The sequence below is a fragment of the Tiliqua scincoides genome, chromosome 11 (genome assembly GCF_035046505.1).
Source record: "Tiliqua scincoides isolate rTilSci1 chromosome 11, rTilSci1.hap2, whole genome shotgun sequence".
In the NCBI taxonomy this organism is placed as follows: Eukaryota; Metazoa; Chordata; class Lepidosauria; order Squamata; family Scincidae; genus Tiliqua; species Tiliqua scincoides.
The window spans coordinates 489,416-514,605 of record NC_089831.1 but is presented as its reverse complement, the minus strand read 5'-3'; the positions used below and the strand labels follow the sequence as shown (position 1 = coordinate 514,605).

At 49.7% G+C, this 25,190-nt stretch overlaps 1 protein-coding gene across 3 annotated transcripts; it reads right to left on the bottom strand.

Annotated features, from left to right (window-relative positions):
- Window positions 1-607: 607 nt before the first annotated feature.
- STARD7 (StAR related lipid transfer domain containing 7) lies at window positions 608-24,840 on the bottom strand. Of its 3 annotated transcripts, none has more exons than XM_066639409.1 (9): window positions 24,761-24,840; window positions 20,186-20,638; window positions 8,737-8,939; window positions 7,502-7,551; window positions 6,118-6,228; window positions 5,936-6,018; window positions 5,100-5,199; window positions 3,282-3,366; window positions 608-2,620 (listed from the first exon to the last, which is right to left on the bottom strand). In XM_066639409.1, exons 2-9 carry the CDS (start codon window positions 20,605-20,607, stop codon window positions 2,403-2,405), a joined length of 1,272 nt encoding a protein of 423 aa, XP_066495506.1. In that variant the 5' UTR covers window positions 20,608-20,638; window positions 24,761-24,840; the 3' UTR covers window positions 608-2,402. The 3 variants fall into 3 exon arrangements, with proteins under 3 accessions (XP_066495506.1, XP_066495508.1, XP_066495507.1); XM_066639411.1 differs by lacking the exon at window positions 24,761-24,840 and adding an exon at window positions 24,614-24,668; XM_066639410.1 differs by lacking the exon at window positions 24,761-24,840 and adding an exon at window positions 23,148-23,222.
- Window positions 24,841-25,190: the final 350 nt, after the last annotated feature.

Below are 25,190 nucleotides of genomic sequence, written 5' to 3'. Positions count from 1 at the left end.
TTATGATTGATGTGACTAAAAATGAAGACCAAGGAGCAGACTTCTGACAGTGCCCTTCTGAGGTGCAACTGCTTTGGTCCAGCGGACACCCAAGAGGCATACTTTTGCCCATAGGCAGGTTTTGGGAATCATGCCGCCTCCTCAAGTCACGGACAGCAAAGTTGGCACTTGTGCACAGCAGTGAGGTCTTTGTGCAGATGTGAAAGTGCTGGGCTGGTGAGAACTGGTTGTTTTGACTCAAGTACAGGTAACCCCTGGAACCTCACCAGGGCAAGCAAGGGACTTCATATACATGGCTGGTCAGCAGCAAGAAAAGTCATGCAGTTTTCCAATCACTCCCTCCTAGGAGAGGGAAGGAGCCCTATTCACATGTTACATTGAGTGCAAGTTCAATCTGCATACATGACTGCTGATCCATACAAAAGGAGGGAATGACATGCTGCATCTGACCTGCCTGCAGCAGGACAGGTGACTTGCCTTTGAGGTGTGTTTTTAAATGAATGCCTGAAATTGTAAAAATGTTCAGAGACTTAAGGAGAAAGCCACCACCTCTGCACTGGGAGGTTAAGGCTCTTTTCCCCCAAAGGATCCACTCATGAGGCTGTGGTACCAATCAGTTACGTTTATTGGCGCTCTGGTTCTCATCAAAGCCACTAGTTTTAAGTAAAAGCACAAGGACATCCACCCACAGCTATGTTAACTGACCTTGCAGGCCACAGACTAAGACCCAGAGGGGTCTTCATGCATACCACCCACCTGCCCCACAGACACAGGCACCTGCCAGCCCCGGGAGAAACACTGAAGAGCTTCCTCATTTTACTGCTGATCTACCCAGCCCAACCTGAATGGATGTTTCACACTTAACTCACAAGACTGCCACATGCTTTAAAAGCCCAAAGAAGATGGGAGGGGGCAGGCACCCAATGTTTACTGGCTCAGAAATGTTCCTTCTCAGAGGATATTTAGGCGCAATAGAAACCTTGCACATGGCTTCTGGGAACAGTCTGCGTTATATGAAAAACACACAGAAACACACATTCAACATAGAGTCTCTGCCAGAGACTCTGTTTGTGGTGTGCAACGCAACATGTACTGGCAGAAAGAGGACATGCTTTCAAGGGCAGTCCCAATACAGAGCAGGAATGTTTGGCCTGCCCCTTTCCTTCACCCCCAGGCTATGGCATTCCACTGGTGAGCTTGGCAGTCTGTCCCTATTAGTCCCTTCTAGAGTATGGAAGAAAACCAAACCAAGGCTACAATTTGAAAGCCCTTGAAAATCCAAGGTGGACAAACAGATACACCTGCTTCGATTCCAAAGGCAACCCCCTCTCCTTGGAAAAACAAGCAGCTACTTGTGCATCGCAGGCTGTTCACACAGCTTTTTTGTTCACTTTATCGTTAATGTTCAGTTTCCTCCACGGATCCCCCATGAGACACTTAGTCCCCCACCATCCCAGGCAGGCTAGACATTGCGGGCAAGTCCACAGCATGTCAGAATCCGTGATGGCAGAGGCAGAACTGGTGAGCCAGCATGACAAGGCCAGCTTTGGCCTGAAGAATCAAAGCCAGCAAAAACACAGGCAGTCTGTCCTGTACGATCTTCCAAGACACAAAGGCAATGGAACTGGGCACTCGTGTGCCTGGCACTGCTGTGACCTACTAGACATTAAGTTCTCAATCAGAGATCTCTCGCATGAGAAAGCGCTTCACTTGGCAGGCCACAGTCTGGACACGCAACCTGAGCCCAGGGGCTTGCAGAGGATTCTGCCAGGCCTGGCGCTTGCCTTGAGAGCCCTGAAGAGAGTTGTGCCCGAAGGAAGAAAGGCACTTTGGCAGCACGGAAGCTGCCCTGCATAGGTGGAGCACAAGGGAACACGACATGTGCACAGGGCCAAATACACACTTCCAGGCACCACTGAAGACACTGCCCTCCACAGCTCTGCTCCCAGGAGCAACTGCCAGACTTCTGGACTGGCTTCACACAATGCCTGGAGGTCACAATGTGTGCACACAGTGAAAGGCCGCAGCAGCCTGGCAGTCACCCACCCCTCCTGCTCCTGGGCAGCACCACACAAAGAAAGGAGGGGAGAGAACCACTCCTTTCCCAACACACGACAGCTTTCTCCAGAGCCCCCCACGGGGAAAGAAGATCAGCAGTACGGAAGTGGCCAAACAAGACTGTTTTTCAAATGGTCAGGCCAGGCTCCATCACTGCCTTTTCCAAGATGGCACTGGGGGCGGGGGGGGGGGGGAAGGAGCATGGGAACGGAGCATGGCCAACTCAACCATGTTCCAAGGGCAACTCAGTGTCCTGGCAGTCTTTGTCCTCAGGCTTTTCTGCGTCTAAGCCCAGATGCAAAGGGCTTGGGGGGCCATCAGCTCTGGGGAGGCAAAACTCTTCTTTAGGCAAAGTCTATTTGGATTGGGCCGCAGGGCCCTTCAGTCTTGTGTTCCTGGCTGGGCACGCTGGCCTTCCCCCCCTCAGGGATGCTGCTGCTGCTGCTGCTGCTGCTCCCACCTTCCATGGGTCTGGCGCAGGAGATGTAGTCGTGCACCTTGATCTCCATGTTCTTGGCTTTCAGGGCAGCTGTGTGCAGCTTTTCCAGGAAATCCGGCATGCCTAGAAAAGGAGGGAGGAGTGCAGAGAAGATGAGGGAGTGAGCAAAAGGGAAGAGAGGAGCTTGTTCTGCCCCAGAGACACTGACCAGGAGTACCCACTGGTTATCCAGTCAAGGTGGCTGGAGAGACTTCTGCACCCAACTCTCCCCCCTGCATCCCAATATCCTCACAGACCTCCCCTTTCAGGATGTGCTGAAGACCATGTGTAGGAATTAACATGCTACCATGTGTGATACACCTGCACACGCACAACTGCCCAGTGGTTGCCCAGTGTTGCTTTTGCCACAGAGAAGCACACATTCTCCTTGGAGCGTGGCCTCCTCCTGGGTACTTCACAGAACGGAGAGGGCGATCTATCCAAGACTGAAACCCCAGCCACATCATGAGGAACAAGCCCCACTGGCTTCCTGGAGGTGACTCAAGCAGGAACTGAAGTGCTAACCACAACTTCAACTACCTAATGCAGGACATTCAGAAGGGACTGAAGCATCTCTCGTACAACAGTACCTCAAAGTACACAGACAGCACAGAGGCCCTCTGCCTTTCTAGAATGGAAGGGGTGGATTCACATGGCCTTCTGCTTGGGCCGATCCGCCTGCTGCCTTCACAGCTCCATGGAAGCCTTGTCTCTACAACTGAAGGGCCCAAGCTCCAAGACTCACCACTAGACACCATCCAGCTGACACAGTAGCGAGGGAACACAGTTTGGGGGTTGTCACTGTACGTCAGCAGGTAGTCAAAGCCGTTCTGGAAGGGTGAAGAAAGAACACACCCAGTTAGTATTAGTGACCCTCCCCAAGAGGCCAACTGCCAAACACTCCACCATGGGCATCCAGAAAGCAGGCCTCAAAGAAGTCCCAGAAGAATGGTGGGGACCTTTGGATCATGGAACCTCTGAGAATGCCCTCCACAAACAGGGGTGGAACATCAGGCGAAAGGCAGTTTCAGTGGTGGCTGCTGCTGTCATGCCCACTTAATGGGGACCTTTAACAGGGACCTGTTGGACCATGGCCTTCATGCCTGGACATTTTTAATTGGACTATTAGTCCCAGAAGAAGTTAAGCCAAAGCATCTCTTCTCAGGGCCCACTTCCTACCTGGCCTCCAGGTCATGAGCAGTCAAAGAGAAGGCAGTACTTGGGAAATAGCAAAACATGTGTGTTCCTTACTGCTTCCCTTCTGCCCCTTTCCCAATGGGACCCAGAGCACACTCCAGTCCATGGGAAGCTTTATCAAAGAGCAGCAGCCAGTCAAGAAAGGGCAGAATGTGCATGTATGGTTAAGAACATAAGCTAGAAGCCTCTGGAAGCCATGAAGTCCGTAAGTGGCCTTCAGCAAGGAACCCACGTTCATGCCGTCATGTGAACACATATGCATCCACCCACCCACCTCCTCAGTCCACACCATGAGGACAACAAGAGTTATGGTCAGAACTTCTGAGCTGATGTACATTAAGCATTCCAACTTCCTAGGAAAAGAGCACTACTGTATTTAAATCGCATGCAGTTTTTGTTGGCACCATTAAGAACAAATTTGTCCTCAACTGCCTCAGAGAGTAGAACTAGATCCAGTAGGTACAAACTACGAGAGGAGATTCCAGTTGGACATCAGGAAGAAATCCTTCGTGGTCAGGGCAGTTCAGCAGTGGAACCAGTGGAACAGACTGCAGTGGGAAGAAGTGGTTTCTCCCTCACTGGAGATCTTCAAGCAGAGGCTCGACAAGCACATGCTGGAATTTTATAGGTCCTAGAACTCTAGGAGGTCCTAGAGTCTAGGAGGACGTCTTGCTCCTGGTGGGGGGTTGAACAAGATGACCTTGTGGGTCACCTCCATGATTCTAACTAGCTGATCCCCTGTCCCGCTTTTTGGGAGAGACACTGTAAGAATCAGGATCAGGCACAGGATTTTGGGTGAGGTGTTCCACCAGGGCCCCGCCAGGGGGAATTCACAATCAAGAATACCAGAGAAGGAGATTCACTACCTGTGGAGCTTGTTACCTTTCTTGCACAGAGTTCCTATTTGCTGACCTTCAGAAAATGGCAAGAGTCCATCATTTCAGGGTAGCCTGAGTAGGTGCCCTGAATTTGAATTTTGCTCTCTGTGACCTTAATCTGACTTTCCATCTTTGTGTTAGAACCAGTCTAAATCATATGAATGACATACATTAAAAAACACTGCTAAATAATCACAAAAATCTTGAGGTGGAATGTATTGGAAATGGCATGTGATTTAACAGTCACACAATTCAAAATCACTTACTCGCCTCACTTAGACTGGGTCGAAATATGCCTTTTGTCTTTAGAGGGTCAGCTGATAATGTTATAGGAGTGATTCCTATTCTAGATATTGATCCAATTTCATGTTTGTTTGTTTTTTAACTTGAACTCAACAGTTGCTGCTGCCCATTCAGAGTCTCACCCCTCGGACACCTCAGAAAACCACTCGCCTACTGCAGTTTCCTTGTGCAGACAGGCAGCTCACCTCGTCAAATGACTTGTGAGGGCGGATCACCATCTGGGATTCATAGTTTCGGACACGGACAAACTCTGGATCTTCTGGGACGCTTGGGTGCTCAACCGCTCTGAGAAAGCAACAGGAGTCGAAAAAAGTAATTTACAAAATAAGAAAAAAAGGACTTTGCCGAAGGACTCACGTGCACAAGCCATGCAGACATCTCCACTGGGGCACTCCGGGCTAAAAATATACAGAGGCTCAATTAATTTTTTGGCAATACATTGGGACATATGACTGGTTCAATGTGAACATTACAGGCACAAGGCAAGCGACAAACACTGGGCCAGTGTCAGCTAAAGAAGGACAAGGACAGATTTGCAGAACTTCAAACAACCCAGTGAAGTAGTGTTCATGCCTCCTCAAAGAATAGGAGAGCATCATTCTGTCTGAGTCTGTCTAAAGTCTGAGGAGAAATCTGACAACCAAGAAAGGCGGTATATAAATACCTGTATTATTATCATCATGCCCAGTAGCCCATTTCCTACAGCTGCCCACCAGATGCCTCTGGCAAACCCATTAAGTGGGCATGACAGCAACAGCCACCACTGAAAGTGCTACTGAGAGGCATTCTATAAACTATCTAAACCCCTCCTAAAGTAATCTAAAATTAGTGACCACCACCACCCACAGCAGCAAATTCTGTACCTTTTATGACATCCTTCCCTTGCATTCCCCCAGGACTTGATTTAAAGAACATCACCATACACTCTCCAATCATCTGAAAACCTGGACCTTGGTGGCAGAATCATGCCAGATAAGGAGGCCTGTATATCAATCCCACTGAAGAATGTTTGCCTTCTTACCGTGACACCAGGACCATCAGATTGCTTTCAGGGTCCACATTGTACCGTCGGACATAGACATAGTCTCGCGAGTACATCGGGTACTGGAGGGGGAGGGAGGAGAAAAAGAGGCAACATTAACCTGCAACATCCACCCTCCACGCACTTGACAATGTGCAGAAGCCAGGGGCAGCAGGACTCACCGGGAAATGAGTCACCCAGTGGACAACCTCCGAACCTGTGTCTTGGTCTCGCTCAATCACCTCCAGTTTAATGACGAGCGAGTCCCATTTCTTTCGGTATTCTGTATCCAACTGGAAGAGATCAAACCATAAGAGATGCGGTTTGTTTCCTGTTCTCCAGAGGGCAAACTTCAGTTGCAGCACACTGACACTCTGCTCAGGAGAGACAAGGAGCCGCCCACCACCTCCCAGGCTCAGCCCAGGGAAATCACAGAAAACAAAAAGGGTCTTCAAGGAGACTGATTTGAATCAGGTTCCAGTTCTGGCAGTTTTGGCCTCAGCAGGAGGGCCAAGAGCAAACCCTTCCCAGGAGTGTCCAGGTCAGCTCCCAAGCCAGATGCGAGCAGGAGATTCAAGCTGCTCCTATCGTCTGGCAGCTATCTGAGAGGACATTCTAGACCCCTGGAACAGGGTGAGGAGATATCAGACTTATGAAACCTGCTACTGGCATCCCCCTCCCTCAGGTTTACCAGTTGGGGCCAGGTGCAAATCAGTGGCTGGGAGGAGGAAGACAGATACAGAGTGGGGGGGGGCAGAGCAAAGAAGCTCCTGCACACCATGAGTTGCCCACCGGGATAACAGACACACACAAGTCTTAATCTGCATCTGTGTCAGGGATTCTGCAGAGGCCTGGTAGAAGGTCTGGCCGATTAAAACTCTGAATTAAGGGACAGGGTGCCTTCAAGTACTGCTCAGCCCAGGAGTTTATTTTCAGTACCAGAGCTTTCAGCACTTCAGTAGCCTACTTGGGGGGAGGGGGAGAGAAGAGCTTTTTCACTGTTCTCATTCAGGCAACTGGAAGTCTGAATTCTTTGCTGATCTACTGCAAGCCCCACCCAGACACGTCTCAGTGCATCCTGATTGCCTACCTCAAGCAGTGGGCCTGGTTTCCCCTTACTCTAAGCCACACAAGCAAGAACTGCAACTCAATTAGTGCAGAAAAGCAGCCTGAAGGCACTGCACACAAATGTTTAACAACCTCGACATGCATGCTTCAGAAGGCAGAATGCCTGAGTTTTGGCCAGCAGGGCAAAAAGAAATGATGACCCTGCTGAAATGTGGAGTCTGATTCCATGAGAAAGGATGAGGGAAACTCTGAGCAAAGCTCCCCCACTGACTGTACACAACCAGCTGCAGTCTGGCTGCAGACTGACTGTGCTCTTGTCAGCTGAGAAGCCAGCTGAACAGACTCCCTTGCCGAGTGCTGTGGTGCCCTCCAAGTGGCATCAGTCAGACTTGGACAGATCTCAAAGAACAGAAACAGAACTGGGGACTTTCAAACACAGGACTCAGAAGAGAGGTGACTTGTCAGCAAGGGATGCTGAAGAGGAGTGGCAATCCTCACCTGAACGTTGAAGAACTGCCGGGGGGTCACATCTGTATACGTCCCATAGACTAGAACAGAAAGAGGACACATTGTCATGGCTTGAGGCAGCAGGCACAGCACGGGGGATTCAGCTGTGTTGAAGGTGGACATGAATAGGAAGAGGCACTCTGGCAATCTTTAATGGCTGGGGCTATGCAAACTATAACATCAGCACAGGAACATTTAGCACAGCAGCAGAGAAGGGGAAGATCCTTGCAGGAGGAACACATGCGCATTGTTTGCAGAAGAGTGTGTGGTGCCTGGCTGGGCGCTCTGGAGCTGCCCCCCTCCCCACACAGCTCTGTTACATTCTGTGCAGTCCCTGTGAAACTTACAGGGAACACTGCTGGTGAGGAGGAAGCGTCAAGACTTCAGGAGTCTGGAGAATTTAACCTGGCAGTGAAACATAAAGGATGACTCTTGCCAAGCACCCTCTGTGTGCAAATATGCATGGCAAATGTTGCCTTCTTCAGGCAATGGTGAAACTCAAGGGCTGCCTGGTTCCTATTATATTTAAAAGATTTCTATCCCGCCTTTCCTGTGCTCAAGGCAGTTCTTGGGGGCTCCTGCTCACATGTTCCATTTTCATCCTGTCCTTGCTCCAACAAGCTCAGGGCAGTACACCAGGTTCTTCTTCCATATTATCTCACAACTTCCCAGTGAGGTAGGTCAGACAAAGTTACAGGCTCATGGTCAATACAGGCAGTCAGGACTGGAACCTGGTTCTCCCCAGTCAGTGTTCAACACTTTAACTATTTTACCCCACAGAGACTCTACTGGATTAGCATGGGCGGAGGGGGGGAGTGCACAGCGCCACAGGTAGCAGGCAAAAAAATTTGGCTTTAATTTGGGAACAATGGCTGCCGAAATCTCAGAAGCTTGAGTAGTGGTTTTTGACTGGGGGGGCTTCTGCTTCCTGAATAGTTCATTTCTCCTCACCATGACTTGCACAGCTAAAATTGTGCAATACAAGAAAAAAGAAACTGCCAAGTTGGCATAAGTTTATACAAGTTGCAAAGTCCAGCTGTCCTGGGTGCAGAACTTGGATTGCCCAGGTACAGGACTTTGGGAGGCTGACATGCTCTGAACATGGGAATAGGCAGGCGATGCTGGACAGCAGAAATAAGCAAGTGCTCCTACTGCCACGCAAACAGGTTCCCAGCAGGCCACATAAATACAGAGCTCTGTGTTGGGCAGTGTAATGTGGGGGCTACCTCGGTACTGGTACAGCTGGGTCCCTCCAATTGGGCGCCTCCAGAGCTTGAAGTGCTTCTTGTCCATCACCAGCTCCCAGTTCGGCTCCTCAGGACTGGAAGGCACATCTCTGGGGGTCTGCGGCTCCTGGGCCTGGCTCTCCCCCCCACTGGCCTGGAACAGGCTGGTTATTTCTTCTATGCGCTGCATCTCTTCTGCAGACCTTCGGAGGGGGAGAGAACAAAGAACATCTGTCAAGGCACACTTGGCCTACTGTGAACACAAGATGAATGGCCAGCCTCATGAGAACAGAGAGATTTGTCTTGTTCAGAGTTCACCTAGCGCAGGACCGGTCCTGCTTGCACGCAATGGATTTTCCACGTTCACAATATGCTTGCAAATGACCAGACCAACAGTGAGTAAGAAATGCCTCCACACAACCAAACTGCTGTGACTGGGAAGAGAGCTGGAGATCCACTCACCCCCCTTTTCTTTAGGCTGCCCACCTGGCACAAGTGATTAACATCAGGTGAACAGGGAAGGGAGGGCTCGTGAAAACATTTAGGGGCAAATACCTTTTCTGGGATTCGATACATGGCCACTGTACTCTACACAGAAACAGCTTTCTTACTACTTTCTAGGAAAGTATTCTGCAACTCAGAAGAGGGGGTGGGACCAGCGGTCCCTTTGACGGGTCCACGGCAATAACTGCTCATTCAGTCACTGCTGAACTTCTGGGCAGCCTTAGTTGCAAACCTCAGAGAACAGTGGGGGCAACCATACCTCATTGCTTCCAGCACCTGTCTTGGGACCTGAAAGTCCCAGGTACACTCCTGGCAGCACTTCAAGGCATGGTTTGAAAACACCCATCTAAAACCTTGGGAAGCCTCTGCCAGTTGGCACTGTTCTCATATTTCAGCACATGCAGAGGAACACATCCATCTCCTTCCTGCAAAGACCGGGGGCACTGGCAACGAGAACTGTGCTCAAACACGGCAAGTATCAGGTAGGAGCCAGCAACAGGGGGAGGGAAGCAGGAGGGGAGGAGGGAAACAAACCTCCTCCTCCAATAGCTGCAGAGAACACCTGCGCCAGGTGGAAGTCCTCACTACCATTACAAAGCAAATGGTCTAGGGCTGGCTTACCAGCATCGACCGCACTCTCCTTGGGCCCTGGCCAGCAACTCTTTGGACTGCCACTGCACAAGCAGGAGAAAGCAGCCTGCAGGGCTTCGTGGAAAGCATCCCTGCACCCCCCTCCCACCACAGGCAGGAGTTCCATCTCTTGCTCTCAACAGCAGATGGCTCCTTCAGGTGAGCTGCTCCATCATGACATGATGACTCACTCCATTCTGGGAGAGCTGCACCAGCCTGAAAGTGTCAAAAGGGCTGTTCCCATGTTGCAGAAATCCTTGTTAACAAAGAGAAATCCCTTGGTTGTTCCCTGGAAGCTGCCCTGCTCTGTTCTACATTATTAAAGGTTCTTACAACACGACACACTCACTGCAAGAGAACACTTTCTTCTAAACACCAAGATCAGAATTCAACAGTTTCACATCTTAGCTTAAATTAATTTGAGGACGTTGCAATTGTTAAGCATCCATGACCTGGTTTGTAGGTTCTCCTCCCACCATTTAGGGCCAGTGCTGGCATCAATGGGCAGCTGCCAAGGACCAAGATCTTCAGAAGGGCCAATGATGGTCCCCAAGGCCCCCCCCCCAACTTTGCCAAAAGCCTTGTGTGATGTTGTTGGCAGAGCAACTCTCTCATGACTCACCTGGGGAGGGTAGTTTGCTTCTGAAATCCAGAGCCAGTCCTGCCACTTCCCCCTGCAGACGGGCAATTCCCACTGCTAGGACTAACTATCACTATTGTAACCTCAGTGTACCTTCAGCAGGAATTCTCCAAACCTGGTTTGGTACACCCTGCCAGTTCTCCTGTCACACAGCCCAGCAGGAAGGAAAACAGAGAACCAATCAACTGCTGCAATTTTGGCAAGTTGAAATCATGCCCCTCCCTACCTAATCAGCTACTTTATCCCCATTTTGCAGATGGGATTTAGAACACAATCTGCCCAAAACACCACAACAGTTTAAGGGCCCGATCCTATCCAACTTTTCAGCACCGGTGCAAGAGCAATGCAGCCCTAAGGTAAGGTAACAGATGTTTCCATACCCTGAGGGGGCCTTGGTGACTGCCTGCCCACCACAGGATGCAGTGCATGCTCCACTGGCACAGTTGCACCGGCACTGGAAAACTGGATAGGATTAGGCCCTAAGTCGAGTCCTCTGATAAAGGCGGCCAGGTACACACTCCCCACGCAAACTAGTCCCTCTGAAGGAGTCAGGACTCTCAAGAAAGCTGCTGCCATCTGGCACTGAAGGTCACACCACTGTGGTGCACTCATGCTCGGGCACAGTGCTGCATACAAGCACATGCTGCTATCAGCTCCAGGTCTGATAATACTCAGAAAAATTTCTGCTTTGGAAATTGAAAAATGCTTCCTGGGGCAGACTTTTTTAAAATACACACCTTGACTAACTTGTGCCAGGTCTGCCAGAAGCCAAACACAAACTGCCTTGTAGCTGCACTGGGCTTGTGGCTGCCAGCCAGCCAGCCTCCTCAGCTCTGCTTACTGGGCCATTCTGGCTCTCTGTAGAAAATGAGTTCCATTTCACAGGAGAGCTTCCCACAAGAAAAAAAAAAAAGAATATCAAACACAGGTAGTGAGCATCCAGCATACCTGGAAGACCACCAGTGTTCCTGCCATGCCTCGGGAACAAAGTGCCAGGTAAGGCACTGTGAGTTTAGCATCTGTGCGAGGAGAAGAGGAAGGCAGTGCACCTCTGAGTTTTGGAGGAGAGGGAAGACTCCCTGAGTTGTGAAAAGGAGAGGAGGAAGAGAAGGAGAAGGTAAGTGTACTCTTTCTAACTCTTTGTCTTCTAACCTTAAATCAACCTTAGATCAACACTGAACCTCAGGCTGGAGGACATCATCCTGGAGAGGAGGGAAACAATCCCCTAGGGGAGACCCCTTCTCCAGGGGACGGGCCCGTATCTGAACGCACTCAGGATACTCCTCAGCAGGAGGGGGGTCGGGGGATTCTTCTAGTGGGGGATTCAATTATTAGAAACATAGAGGGGGGGTTTGCGACAGATGTGAGAACTGCATGGCGACTTGCCTGCCTGGTGCAAAGGTAGCAGACATCACTTCTTGTCTAGACAGGCTGGTAGACAGTGCTGGGGAGGAGATAGTGGTTGTGGTGCATGTCGGCACCAACGACATGGGCAAGTGTAGCCGGGAGGTCCTGGAGGCCAAATTTAGGCTATTAGATAGGAAGCTGAAAGCCAGGACCTCAAAGGTAGCATTCTCAGAAGTGTTACCTGTTCCACGCGCAGGGCCAGCTAGGCAGGTGGAGATCAGGGGTCTCAATGCGTGGATGAGACGGTAGTGATGGGAGGAGGGGTTTAGATTCATCAGGCACTGGGGAACGTTTTGGGACAAGCGGGGCCTGTACAAGAGGGACGGGCTTCATTTGAACCAGAATGGAACCAGACTGCTGGCGCATAACATTAAAAAGGTGGCAGAGCAGCTTTTAAATTGATCCCTGGGGGAAAGCCAACAGGAGCCGAGGGGCATCCCCTACGAGGATGGGGAGGTTAGAGAACAACAAGGTAAAGGCAGAGTAGAAGAAATTGGGAATGGTATCGTGATGGGATGTGATAGACGGTTTGGCACAATGAGAGGATTCAGGGACAAAGGAGCGAATAAGCAGCCCATCCTGGGGCATTCCATGTACAAATGCTTTTCTGCAAATGCCCGAAGTCTCTGAGCAAAGATGGGAGAACTGGAATGTCTGGTGACCAGGGAAAACATTGACATAGTGGGCATAACAGAAACCTGGTGGAATGAGGAGAATCAGTGGGATACCGCAATCCCGGGCTATAAACTCTGCAGGAGGGACAGGCAGGGGCATGTTGGAGGTGAAGTGGTCATTTACGATAAGGTAGGGATAGAATCCAGCAAAGTAGAGATTGAAGGCAGGTTCAACTCCATAGAATCTCTATGGGTTAAATTACCAGGCCAGAGGAGTAATACTGGGGGTGTACTATCGTCCTCCAGACCAGAAACCGGAAGGGGACCTTAAAATGAGGAAACAGATCAGGGAGGTGACAAGGAGGGACAGGGTTGTAATCATGGGGGACTTCAATTATCTTCATATAGACTGGGTCAGGGGTCAGCAACCTTAAACACTCAAAGAGCCATTTGGACCCATTTTCCTGAGAAAAAAAAACCTCAGGAGCCACAAAAACCTTTTGACATCTAAAATGAAGATAACACTGCATATGTAGGGTTTTTTTTTTTACCTTTATGCTCTTATAGGTTCCATTTTAATAATGGAGCCCCCTCTTGTAGCTTTTAGTTAGTTTTGTCATACATTCTTGTCCTGTGTTTTCAGATGCCTGGTCCTCTATGGTGTTTTGCCTGATTCCAAGGCCATTCTCTGCCTGGAGAATTATGCCCACTTTAAGCAAATTAGCTCCCCTTCTTTCCCCCAACAAATGACCCTGGTTCTGCCCTGCAGTCCTGCTGGACCCCACCTCCAGGGTAGCTCGCCTGTTCAACCTGCAGAGGTCCTCTCTCCTGCCAGCAGCCTCCCGCCACTACAGCAGACCCTGGGTCCTCAGCAGGTCTTGGGCACAGCAGCCACACACCAACTCCAGTGTCCCCAGCAGTCCTTGGTCACAAAGTCAGTCAGAGTATCCAGGGCCGAGTCCAAAGTCAATAAGCCAAGTCACAGTCCAAGGTCAGATTCCAAAGTCAGTCAGAGTATCCAAGTCAATAAGCCCAGTCAATCTCCCCTCCAACCCACACCCCCTTCCTGCTTCAGGTGCTCCTTATATCCCTGAGGGCGCTATTGCCTTCAAGTGGCTGCAGCTGTGCAGCACCCTCTGCTGGATGCCCAGGCCTGACCCTTGAAGGGGCCACTGCTGACACCACATCTACCTCCTCACCAGACCATCCAGGATTCCAATACATATGGCGGTTATGACATCTGCATATCTTACATGGATACTAAAGAACTCCCCCCACCTTCCAGAGGCACCCTGCTGGAAGGAAAAAAGGACACAGACTCCAGAGGTGGGGAAGAGAAAAAGCCAGAGCTGGGGGGGGGAAAGGTGGGGGGCAGCCACAGGCCAGCTTCTGCCCTGCCTGCCTGCCCTCCCTCACTCAGCCTGCAACCTCTCCACACTATCCTGGGAGTAAGCCCATTGACTACAATGGGACTTCTGAGCAGACAAGTTGGTTGGAGCTCTCAGGTTGCAGTCCTCTCCACACTTTCCTGGGAGGAAGCCTCACTGACTACTTGTGAGCAGACCTGCATAGGAGGGGGCTGAGGCTGCATCTCTCCACACCTCCCTGGGAGGAAGCCCCACTGACTACAGTGGGGCTTACTTGTGAGTAGACCCGCACAGGAGGAGGCTGAGGCTACAGCCCTCCACACCTTCCTGGGAGTAGCCCAGGGACTACATCGGGGCTTGCTCTCGAACAGACCTGCGCAGGCTCCCACTCACCCATCCCTGAGCTTGGTCTTGAGCAGGCTCCAAGGCTGCCATCCCAGGCACCCTTTCCTGGGAGTAAGCTTCATCCGCTGTAATTGGGCTTACAACCGAGTAGACACACATATGAGCAGGCTCCAAGGCTGCCATCCCAGGCACCCTTTCCTGGGAGTAAGCTTCATCCGCTGTAATGGGGCTTACTACTGAGTAGACACACAGGATGTCTCCTCAGCTGTGGAGGAAAAGCCTCTCCTTGCACTGAGTGGGGACCTGCTCAGGGAAAGGCGGGCTGCAAGGGCTCGCAATGGCTGAGGAGGAGGGCATCCTGCTGGAGAGTTGGGGAAGGGAAAAACAGGGAGCTTAAGCCTGCAGAGCGGGCAAAATTGAAAAGGGAAACCAATGTGGGGCAGGTGGGGGTGAAGGGAGAGGAGGGCAGTGAGCTCAGGGGGTGGAGGGAAGCAGCCTGCCCTCCCAACACAGGTGCCTCCTGTTACCCCCTTTGCCACTTTCACTGGGAGGAGCCGCAGCAGACAGCTGAAAGAGGTTGCTGACCCCTGGAATGGGTCAATTTGTGTTCTGGTCACGAAAAAGAGACCGGATTCCTTGACATGCTAAATGACTGTGCTAGTCATGGAGCTAGTCATGGAGTCCACCATGACAGCTAGTCATGGAGCCCACCAGAGGACAGGTGACTCTGGATTTAATATTGTGCGGTACTCAGGACCTGGTTAGAGATGTCAGTGTTACTGAGCCATTGGGGAACAGTGATCATGCTGCGATCCATTTCAACATCCACGTCAGGGGACGAATACCGGGCAAATCTCTCACAAAAACCCTTGACTTCTGATGAGCGGACTTCCCTCAAATGGGGAGGCTGGTTAGAAGGAGGTTGAAAGGGAAGGTAAGAAGAGTCCAGTCTCTACAGAGCATGGAGGTTGCTCAAATCAACAGTAATAGAGGCCCAGCAGAAGTGTGTATTGCAAAGGAAGAAGGGGTCCAGGAGGGTGCCCGCATGGCTAACAAACCAAGTTAGAGAGGCCATAAAGGACAAGGAAGCTTCCTTCCATAAATGGAAGTCTTGCCCTAATGAAGAGAATAAAAAGGAATATAAACTGTGGCAAAAGAAATGTAAGAAGGTGATACGGGAGGCCAAGCGAGACTATGAGGAAAACATGGCCAGCAACATTAAGAGGAATAATAAAAGCTTCTTCAAATATGTTAGAAGCAGGAAACCGGCCAGAGAAGCAGTTGGCCCTCTGGATGGTGAGGGAGGGAAAGGGGAGATAAAAGGAGACTTAGAGATGGCACAATGATATTTTAAAAGGGAAGGAAAGGGGACCCGGAAAATTATAAACCAGTCAGTCTCTGTTTCAGGTAAGATGGTAGAATGCCTCATCAAAGATAGAATCTTAAAACACATAGAGAAACAAGCCTTGCTGAGAGAGAATCAGCCTGGCTTCTGTAAGGGTGAGGCTTGCCTCACAAACCTTTTAGAATTCTTTGAAAAGGTCAATAGGCATGTGGATGAGGGAGAACCCGTGGACATTATATATCTAGCCTTTCAGAAGGCGTTCAACACAGTCCCTCATCAAAAGCTGATCTGTCCTGGAACCGGTGCTCTTCAACCTCTTCATAAATGACCTGGAGACAGGGGTGAACAGTGAAGTGGCTAAGTTTGCGGACAACACCAAACTTTTCCGAGTGGTGAAGACCAGAAGTGATCGTGAGGAGCTCCAGAAGGATCTCTCCAAACTGGCAGAATGGGCAGCAAAATGGCAGATGCGTTTCAATGTAAGTAAGTGTAAAGTCATGCACACTGGGGCAAAAAATCACCTATAGGCTAATGGGTTCTGAGCTGTCTGTGACAGATCAGGAGAGAGATCTTGGGGTGGTGGTGGACAGGTTGATGAAAGTGTCGACCCAGTGTGTGGCGGCAGTAAAGAAGGTCAATTCAATGCTTGGGATCATTAGAAAAGGTATTGAGAACAAAACGGCTAATATTATAATGCCGTTGTACAAATCTATCGTAAGGCCACACCTGGAGTATTGCGTCCAGTTCTGGTCGCCGCATCTCAAAAAGGATAAAGTGGAAATGGAAAAGGTGCAAAAGAGGGCAACTAAGATGCTTACTGGGCTGGGGCACCTTCCTTATGAGGAAAAGCTACAGCGTTTGGGCCTCTTCAGCCTAGAAAAGAGACGCCTGAGGGGGGACATGATTGAGACATACAAAATTATGCATGGGAAGGATAGAGCGGATAGAGAGATACTCTTTACACTCTCACATAACACCAGAATCAGGGGACATCCACTAAAATTGAGTGTTGGGAGAGTTAGGACAGAGAAACGAAAATATTTCTTTACTCAGCGTGTGGTTGGTCTGTGGAACTCCTTGCCGCAGGATGTGGTGACGGCACCTGGCCTGGATGTCTTTAAAAGGGGATTGGACAAGCTTCTGGAGGAAAAATCCATTACGGGTTACAAGCCATGATGTGTATGTGCAACCTCCTGATTTTAGAAATGGGCTATGTCAGATGCAGGGGAGGGCACCAGGATGCAGGTCTCTTGTTATCAGGTGTGCTCCCTGGGGCATTTGGTGGGGCTGCTGTGAGATACAGGAAGCTGGACTAGATGGGCCTATGGCCTGATCCAGTGGGGCTGTTCTTATGTTCATGAGGACAGTACTGTGGCTATTCCTGGCAGTTAATAATGTTGCAACTACTCCCAACACAGGCTCTAAAAACAGAACAGCAAGTACAGTACAGAAGCCAGTCCCAGGAGCACCTCACAGGTTCTGACCAAAGCCAGCCTCTCCACAGAGTTGTCCGCCGAGCCCACGTAGCTCTTCAAACAAACAGCTATCCACATTCCCACCCACCACAGTGAGCGTTTCCTCTTCTTCAGTATATCACAATGTGAAAACACAACCAGAAAAGAGAAGCAGAGACTCCCACACTGTCCAGTTAACACAGAGATTCTTACAACATGGACCTGAGAATCTCCTTGAGTCAAGGAAAAGCCCTTTCAAGTCTCTCACAGATTCAAAAAGACAGATGAAAAAGGTTGAAAATCACTGGACTGAAGTTTATGAGCAATAGCAGCAGTGGGTTTGTTGCACTGTCACAAAACAACAGCTTGGAGCAGCACCAACTTCATGCAGATATCTTGGGTCAGTCAATACTCGCAAGGCATGGGAGAGAAGTCGGGAGTCCTCTGTCCCCCCAAGGAAGGCCAGCTGTGCGCTTCAAAGCTATTGCATTAAACCACAGAATACCCAGGCCACTGCCTCTTCTCTCTTGCTCTCAACCTGCCCTTCTTCTGGCTAGTGACCAACATGTGTTGAGTGCCAGCTGGTCCATTTCTACAGTACAGGCTTGGTGGAGTGTCAGTGCGACCTATTTAAGCAGGGGACCTGAAGAAGTCATGAGCCAGGAGGACTGCACAAGAGATCGACAGCTGCGAAGTACAACAGGCAAACTGGTTAAAAGATCTCCCAGCTGCAGCTCTAGCAGGAGAGGCGAGGGAAGGGGTCATGGCTCAGCAGGAGAATGTGACTTGCACATAGAAGGTCTCCATTCAGCCCTGAGCACCTCCTGCTCAAGGATCTCAAACAGTTGGTGACAAGAAAGCCCCCTGCTCAAGACCCTCCGCCAATCAGAGCAGACCATACACAACTAGATGGACAAATCTAATTCTAGATTGTTCTAATTTGGAACAAGCCTGCTTCACATGAAGGCACATTTCCAGGCAGCCAGACCTTAACTTCCTCATGTATGCCTCTTGTGGTCATCTCCTACAACCAAAGCTGCATCTTCTATTAGCTACATACATCTCTGTCCTCTCTAACTATTCAGAGCAAAAGGGTGGCAGCTGCCAAAGAGAAATAGTTTCACAACACAAATGGGAACACAAATGAAAAAGGAAACATGTTCTTACCCAACACAATACACACACTTGTCACAATCAAAGGCAGGAACCTGAAGAAAAGTACATGTTAAGATGGGGCTGAATTTCAGGTACTTCCTGAGAAAGTGCAACCAGAACGTGACAATGCAGTGCATGCAATATTTGCACAGGGCTTCACACACCACATCTGCAGCCAGGATCTCAGAGCGTGCTAAAGCTCTTTAGATACTGGTCCAAGAAGGGTCACTGACAGACAGTTCATCTTGATTAAACATAGAATAAGATTTGCCATTCACCAGAGATAAAACTGAAGCCTGCCTTTAAGATGAGCTTCATTTCATTCTTCCTCCAGGTCAGACTAGCCTCCTGACTTGTGTTCACTGGACTCACCTGTCATGGGGTGGGGCAAGTGCCTTTTCCTTTAAGAGGTTTTAAGCTAGTTGCTGGGCAGAAGATCTGAGGCTACCCAGGTGTAATTGATAATTTAGAGGATAAAACCTGGGTGTGGGTCCTCAGAGAGACATGGGAACAGCAGGAGGAAGGAAGCTGGGGTTAGCAGTCTTTGTGCTGGAAGGAATGTTATATGGCTGACCTGCTTGTAATGTTGGTAACTTTTAGTCTGTTAAGTTAGCTAACCTTTCTTATTTTATTCTGCTATTGAAATGCATGTATTAATGTTTATGGAGCAATTAGAGCTCCCTTAAAGTTTTATAATAAAATCCTTCTATTGAAGATTAAGTGCAATAGTTATTGACCAAGGGAATGTATTTTAAAAGAACCTGGGTATTTATAGTAGTATAACCAGATCACATTATCCTTAGGGGGTTGGAGGAAGAGGGTGTGGGTTACATCCTGCCTGGTTTTGGGAATCCCCTCTAATCTTTCCCTGACCCCAAGGGTGATGGTTGTGACATCACCCTCAAGAAGAAAGTCTTATTGCAGAGCTGGCTTTAGTAGGAAAAGACCATTTTATTCATCTCTGCAATATTACACAGCAGGCCAAATTCAAGCTGAGGCCCAAAATGTATAATAGCAGGTTATTTCACCTGATCACTTGTGAGGGGAAGGATGTTTCATCAAGGGTCATAGCTCCCCCCTCCCCCATGAAGACCCAAGGTATCCTGTTCCTGCTGCATCATCCATCACTTGACAGCTGTAAAACTTTCCACTGACAGGCCTGTTGATTTTACAGACTGGCAATCAGTCAAACAGGAATTCCTGAGAGGTGGCTGTGGAAATGCTGCCGGAGGCTCAGCACTAGACCTGCTCTGTCTCCAAGGCAGAGACTCACCACCCCATCCATTAGGGGTTGCACAGGCAGCCCCCTTATTGTGTGTGCACACACACTCCTGGCTGCAGGGGGGGGGGGTGTCAGAATGGCCCAACGATCTGCTCCTCCACAAGCATAGAGAACTAGCCTGAGAAGAAGAGTGCTAGGGAAATCTACAGAGGACCCCAACTCAGTTCAAAGTTGCAGGGCAACTCATGGGATCTGGCAGCTAGCTATGAGCAATCAATAGTCCTTTCTAGGAGCCATCTCTACTTTCTTTCTTGTCTCCCTCACTACCTCAGGCTCCCAGAGCACACTAGTCAGTTTGAAAGTACTCACTGCATATTTAGGAAAATTCCACTTTTCGGGGGTTCCTGCCAATTTATATCTGCATAAACCACTGAGAGCCTTTGAGACAACGTGGAACACAAATCAAGTGACACAGGCGTTTAACACTTTCTGTAAATTCACAAAGAAGGATGACTGACAACTCCAGGAGAAACTTGTTCCCTGGTTTGGATGGAAAAGGCTTTACTGCCACATCATTCCCCAACAAAAGCAGCCAGGCCCAAGAAAGTGAGAGGCTGACTTGAACACACAGTAGTACAGAAATCAATATGGTAGCAGTGCAATTTATCACAATCACATGAGATGAGCAGACCATTCTTCTCCCACCCAAGGTAGCCATTGCACCAGATCTAGGGCACAGCAGAAGCAAAACCCAACACAGACTCACCTTCTCAGTTCTTCTTCTTTGATCCTCTCCTCCTCCCACAGGAATACACCAGTCAGGGCGGCCATAAGCTTACAAGCATTGGCGTGGCGTCCTTGGAACTTCCGCCAGAGAGAGCTGAACAGGCTCTTGCGTGTCCGTTCCGAATAGATGTTACCATACAGTTGTCCAATCTGCTGGGCTCGTCGGACCCTCTGGCCAGTCACGTAGCTGCACTGGTTGGCCAACAAGGAGAGGAGGCTCTTCTGCCTGGGACATTTCTTGGAGCCCTTCTGCAGCCAGGTGAGCAGCCACTGGAGCCTGCCCTTCCAGGACTTCTCACCCTGACACAAGTTCGGTTTCCCTTCACAACCAATGAAGCGGGCTGTGTTAGCGTAATAGGCATAAATGCTGGAGGGAGGCCTCCACTGGAGTGGGTGGAACATGCCTGCCAGGCCTCACCAATGAGCCAAAATCCTACAAAGGGGAAGAGAGAGAGAAGAACAAAAAATGAGTTGCAGTGAATGGGCAGCTGTTCAAAACAATGTGCTTCAGAGTGTGCCCCACCAACATCGCACTGGATAAAACCAAGGTTCTCAGATGGTCTCATCTGAGCTTCCGAGAGCTGTCATGGTTAGTGCTACAACACTGGAAAGCAGTCCATCCCCTTCATCACATGCAGGCAGAAGACAACCTTGATGGGTCTGCAGCATCCAGGAAACAAGTACCACAAGCAGCAAGTTCAGCATTCCATCATTATCTGACCTGCATTCTTGGACCTATCAGAATGACAGGAACACACATGGATGTACTCAGGCTCGCAGAATTTACAGTGGTCTCTAGAACTCTGAGGCACACCAACTGGAACCCGGTTTAAAAACAGTATGAGGGTGGAGCTAGTTGCAAATCATCTATGCAGATCAGGGGGTGCAGCCAGTATCCTAGAGCACTACATGAGCCATGATGGGATGACCCACATATACAAGCATAGGTCTACACCTGAGTTACTACAGGAATTCTAACAGCCTAATTTGGAAGACAGCAATTTCCCATTCTTGCTATTCTTAAACAAAGTTAGAAATCTTTACTGGTCTGCTGCAAATCCTCCTGCAAACCCTTAATTCATAGGAACTCTCTCACCACTCCCCCCCACCTGCTTCAGGAGTGCTCTGTGTGCAAGTCTTGTACATTATAGACTGGTTGAAATCTTCCAACTCAACAAGAGACAGTGGAGTGGAGATGAAAAGCAGTCAACATGTTCTAAGACTGAGGGTATTTTTTTATGTCGATATTCTGTGCTGGAGCAATTTTAGTATTGGTTTATCATTTGCTGTTTTTAAGTTGATTTTACTTACGCAAACTTGAGAGCTCACATCTAGTGTACAAACGTGCTTTATACAATCCTTACAACAACGCTCTACAGCAGATTAATTACACAGGGCTACAAAATTGAGGATCAGAAAAGTTTTTCCCAAACTTTATGGTGGTTTGATATGAATTTGGGATGCTGATTCCAAAAATGGCATCCGTTTTGCCCTATCATGTCTAGTTTTGGAGATATAGTATAGCCTAATTAGTGAATGGTTCAAGCAGCTTCCTCATGAGGAAGCCATGGTGTAGGTTTCCTCATGACGAAGCTGCTTGAACCATTCACTAAAGAGGCTATGCCGCATCTCCAGAACTAGATGTGATAGGGCAAAACGGATGCCATTTTTGGAAGCAGCACCCCAACTATACCCAGGAATTGGTGTAACGTTTAAGGAAGCAAAATGTGTGTTGGCCTGTGTTATCATCCCCATACCGCAGATTAGAGGTGGGGAGGGGAGAGGCCCATCTAGTCAAGACACAGGTGGTCACTAAAGGGTTTTATGGGACCAGCAGCAGCAGCTTGGCCATGTGGTCTGAAACAGCAGCCTCTATTTTCCCACTCTGTTCATGTGTAAGCTTCTTCTTTCTGCTAGCAATTAGGTCCAAAAGGATATGTACAAACTGAATGACTGCATTAACATATGGTTCTTTCCTTCATCCTAAAAATAGGGTAAGAGGTGACTAGGTAAACCAGTACACTGTATAGCAATGCAACAGGCATGGAGAGGTGAAGGAATTAGTCTTCAAAGGAAGTCATGCGATTTTCAGTTCATTTCCAGGGTTTGAAAAGCTAGTTGGTCCAAAGATCTTATTTTTTTTGGGGGGGGGGGAATGGGGGGAGAGGAGAAAGAGAACAAACACAGTCAAGACATACATATCCAAGGAAAGGGCAACATCTTCACTGCATTCTGTGCTAGCTTAAAAGACAGATGCAACATAACACCATAAAGCATTTTCAGCAATTTGATGTCCTATATCAGTAGATCCAATATGTCATTCTACCTTATCAGGGAAGTACAGGCCAAAAATAAAAGAAATGCACATATAGTAGCTGATCAGTTCCCAATCAGGAGACATAAAGACAACAACCTGTGGGCCCAGCTGGGGCACTCAGAGAGCTCCCTATTTGTACTGCACACTGAGCAGCAACATCTCACAGTCTCTATGTGTCTTTGCTTGGACAGCCTTAGTCTGGGGTTGGCCACCCATTGCATTAACTTGCCTTTAGGACTGCAGCCTTTGTAGCACACAGATGCAACTAGCTCTCTCTCTCACTTCTGGCCATCCTATCCCTTACCCACTCCCCAGGCCACAAGCAATTTCCTGCAGAACATGGCTCTGGGCACAGAACTGAACAAAACACACATACAAATTTTAAAAATCACCCTGAACAGCAAGTTTCTATTCTTCTGAAATTATCAAAATAGTTACACTGTATAGTACTCTTCAGCAAAAAATTCACAAAGCCGTTTACATAGAGAAACAAACAAAAGGGGGCTCTCTGTCCCAGAGGACTCACAATCAAATGACACAACAGGCAAGTTATCACTGGTCAAGACATGAGGCTAGAACAAATAGGGACAACTGCTTTTCACCAGCTAAATACAACAGAACTTACTGAAGATGCCTCATAATCCAGCTTGGCTATGCGGACAAAGTTTGTTAAAATCTCAGGAGCCAGAAGGGTGACAGCTGAATAAGAATTCACAAGGGCACATGTGAAAAAGAATAAGGCAGCATAATACATGTTATGCAAAAGATATTACAGAAAATATGGCACTGGCTTAACACGTACAGGTTGAGTATCCAGTTTTTTCTTTATAACTTTAGTGCAGTGTTGTAATCGGCCACAGGCAACAACTGGTAGTAGGCTGCATTTGCATCATGTAGATACCAAAAGGGAGCGTATAAATTTTCAAAATAAAAATCTTTCAACCAGGAGGACGTGCAGAGCAGCACTGCAGATACTAAAAATGAGCACCTAGCAGACGCTGAACCAGAGCCAACCCCTGAATGCTCTATACAGTGTTTCTCAACCAGAGGTATGAGTACTACCAGTGGTACATAAAGTGATATTTGGTGGTACTTGTTGGACCCCTGGACACCTGCTACTGGCAGTTAGATTGAAAACGTGATGCTACGAAGAGTAGTAGGAGGCTTGGATCAGCGGGCAGAGCTTCAAGGCATGCTTGAAAACCTCTCCCGCCACCCTGAGCCTTACCGGTGTTGGCTGCATTGCATCCAGCCTCTCAGCCCAGAAGTAACTGGCAAAGATGTTGTCGCTGGTTACTTCCGATGGTACTTTGAATAAACGGACCATGTGAACAGTGTGGTGGTGCACAAACCTTGAGAAACTGTTCTGTGACATGGATGGCAACAATCCTGGGCTGAGCAGCGTTCATGGTGCCTGCTGAGGGCCAGAAGTGACATCCTAAGAACTTAAGAACAGCCCCGCTGGATCAGGTCATAGGCCCATCTAGTCCAGCTTCCTGTATCTCACAGCGGCCCACCAAATGCCAAATCAGCAGGCAGGAAGTGACATCATCAAGCAGATGATGCCAGAAATGAGCACGTTTTCTCACTTAGGAACTCATCAGCTGCGAAGGACAGAAGAGAAAACGTGCAAATCCTGTTCGTGTTTTCAGGACCAGAGAGAGCCGTCACTGGACACGGGGCTTCAGGAAGGGCTTTCAGCTCACGGGCCTGGCGCCCAACACCCACAACACTCGTTCGCAAGCCCCCAGCACCGGGACCCACTTTTTAGAAGGAGAGTCTGTCAGGAACCACCAGAAATGATGTCATTACTCTGGAAGTGATGTCATGGCTGGAAGTGACATCATCGAGCAGGACCCGCCAGAAGTGACATCATGGCAGGAACATTTTTCACAGTGCCAGGCTGCAGTAAGTCCCACTGACTGTCACTGTGTGTGTATGTATGTATGTATAGGTTGTGTACACACACACATCCCCATAGCCTGTCCCAAGCACAGGCCTGTCGCACTGCCCCCAAACGCAGCCACCTGTCAGGGGAGCATCAAGTCTGATATATTAGGGAAAAAAACACTGAAATGAACGGGGACCCACCTGGTGGGCCCCGACCCACAGCCCGAGAACCACCCCTCCCCCGCTTGTGCGGCAGGGCGGGACGTGCGTCCGTGACGCTCCGTGCAGGCGCCGGTGTGGGCCGCTCGGGCCTGCAGGTCCCCCCGGCGCCCGAGGGGCTCCACTCACCTGGTCCCCGCCTCAGCCGCGGCAGAGTCGGCGAGGAAGGCGCCTCCAGAGCCGCCCGCCCGCGGGAGGATCCGCTCGCCCCGCCCCGACCCCCGGCCGCTCATTGGCCGCGCGCTCACATCCCGTCGCTACCATTGGGCATCCCGGACGTCCGTCTTGGCGGGCCCGCCCCCGCCCAGCATGTTCGGCTGCTCCGGACCTCCCTCGCCTCCGCCCACCAGCCTCCCCGCCTTGTGACCGCCCAAGGGCGCCTTGGAGACGCAGGACCCCGCCTGCCCGCGCCGCGCCTGCGCCGGAGGGCCCACCCCTACCCCCAGGCCGGGCGAGTCCTGGGAGGCGGTTCCGTTCTGCTCTTCCCGCCGGGAAGGGAGGGGCCACTTGCCCGCCCCGCCTAGCCTCCCCGCTGCACTGAGCGCTGCGCCCCCTCCAG

Bases quoted from the DNA above. Each gene is read 5' to 3' on its own strand.
- STARD7 (XM_066639409.1), bottom strand. From the start codon at position 20,607: ATGTTCCACCCACTCCAGTGGAGGCCTCCCTCCAGCATTTATGCCTAT. The intron at 6,229-7,501 runs GTGAGGATTGCC...GATCTCTTCCAG, and splicing joins GGCAGTTCTTCAACGTTCAG to TTGGATACAGAATACCGAAA. The intron at 5,200-5,935 runs GTAAGAAGGCAA...TTGCTTTCTCAG, and splicing joins CTGATGGTCCTGGTGTCACG to AGCGGTTGAGCACCCAAGCG.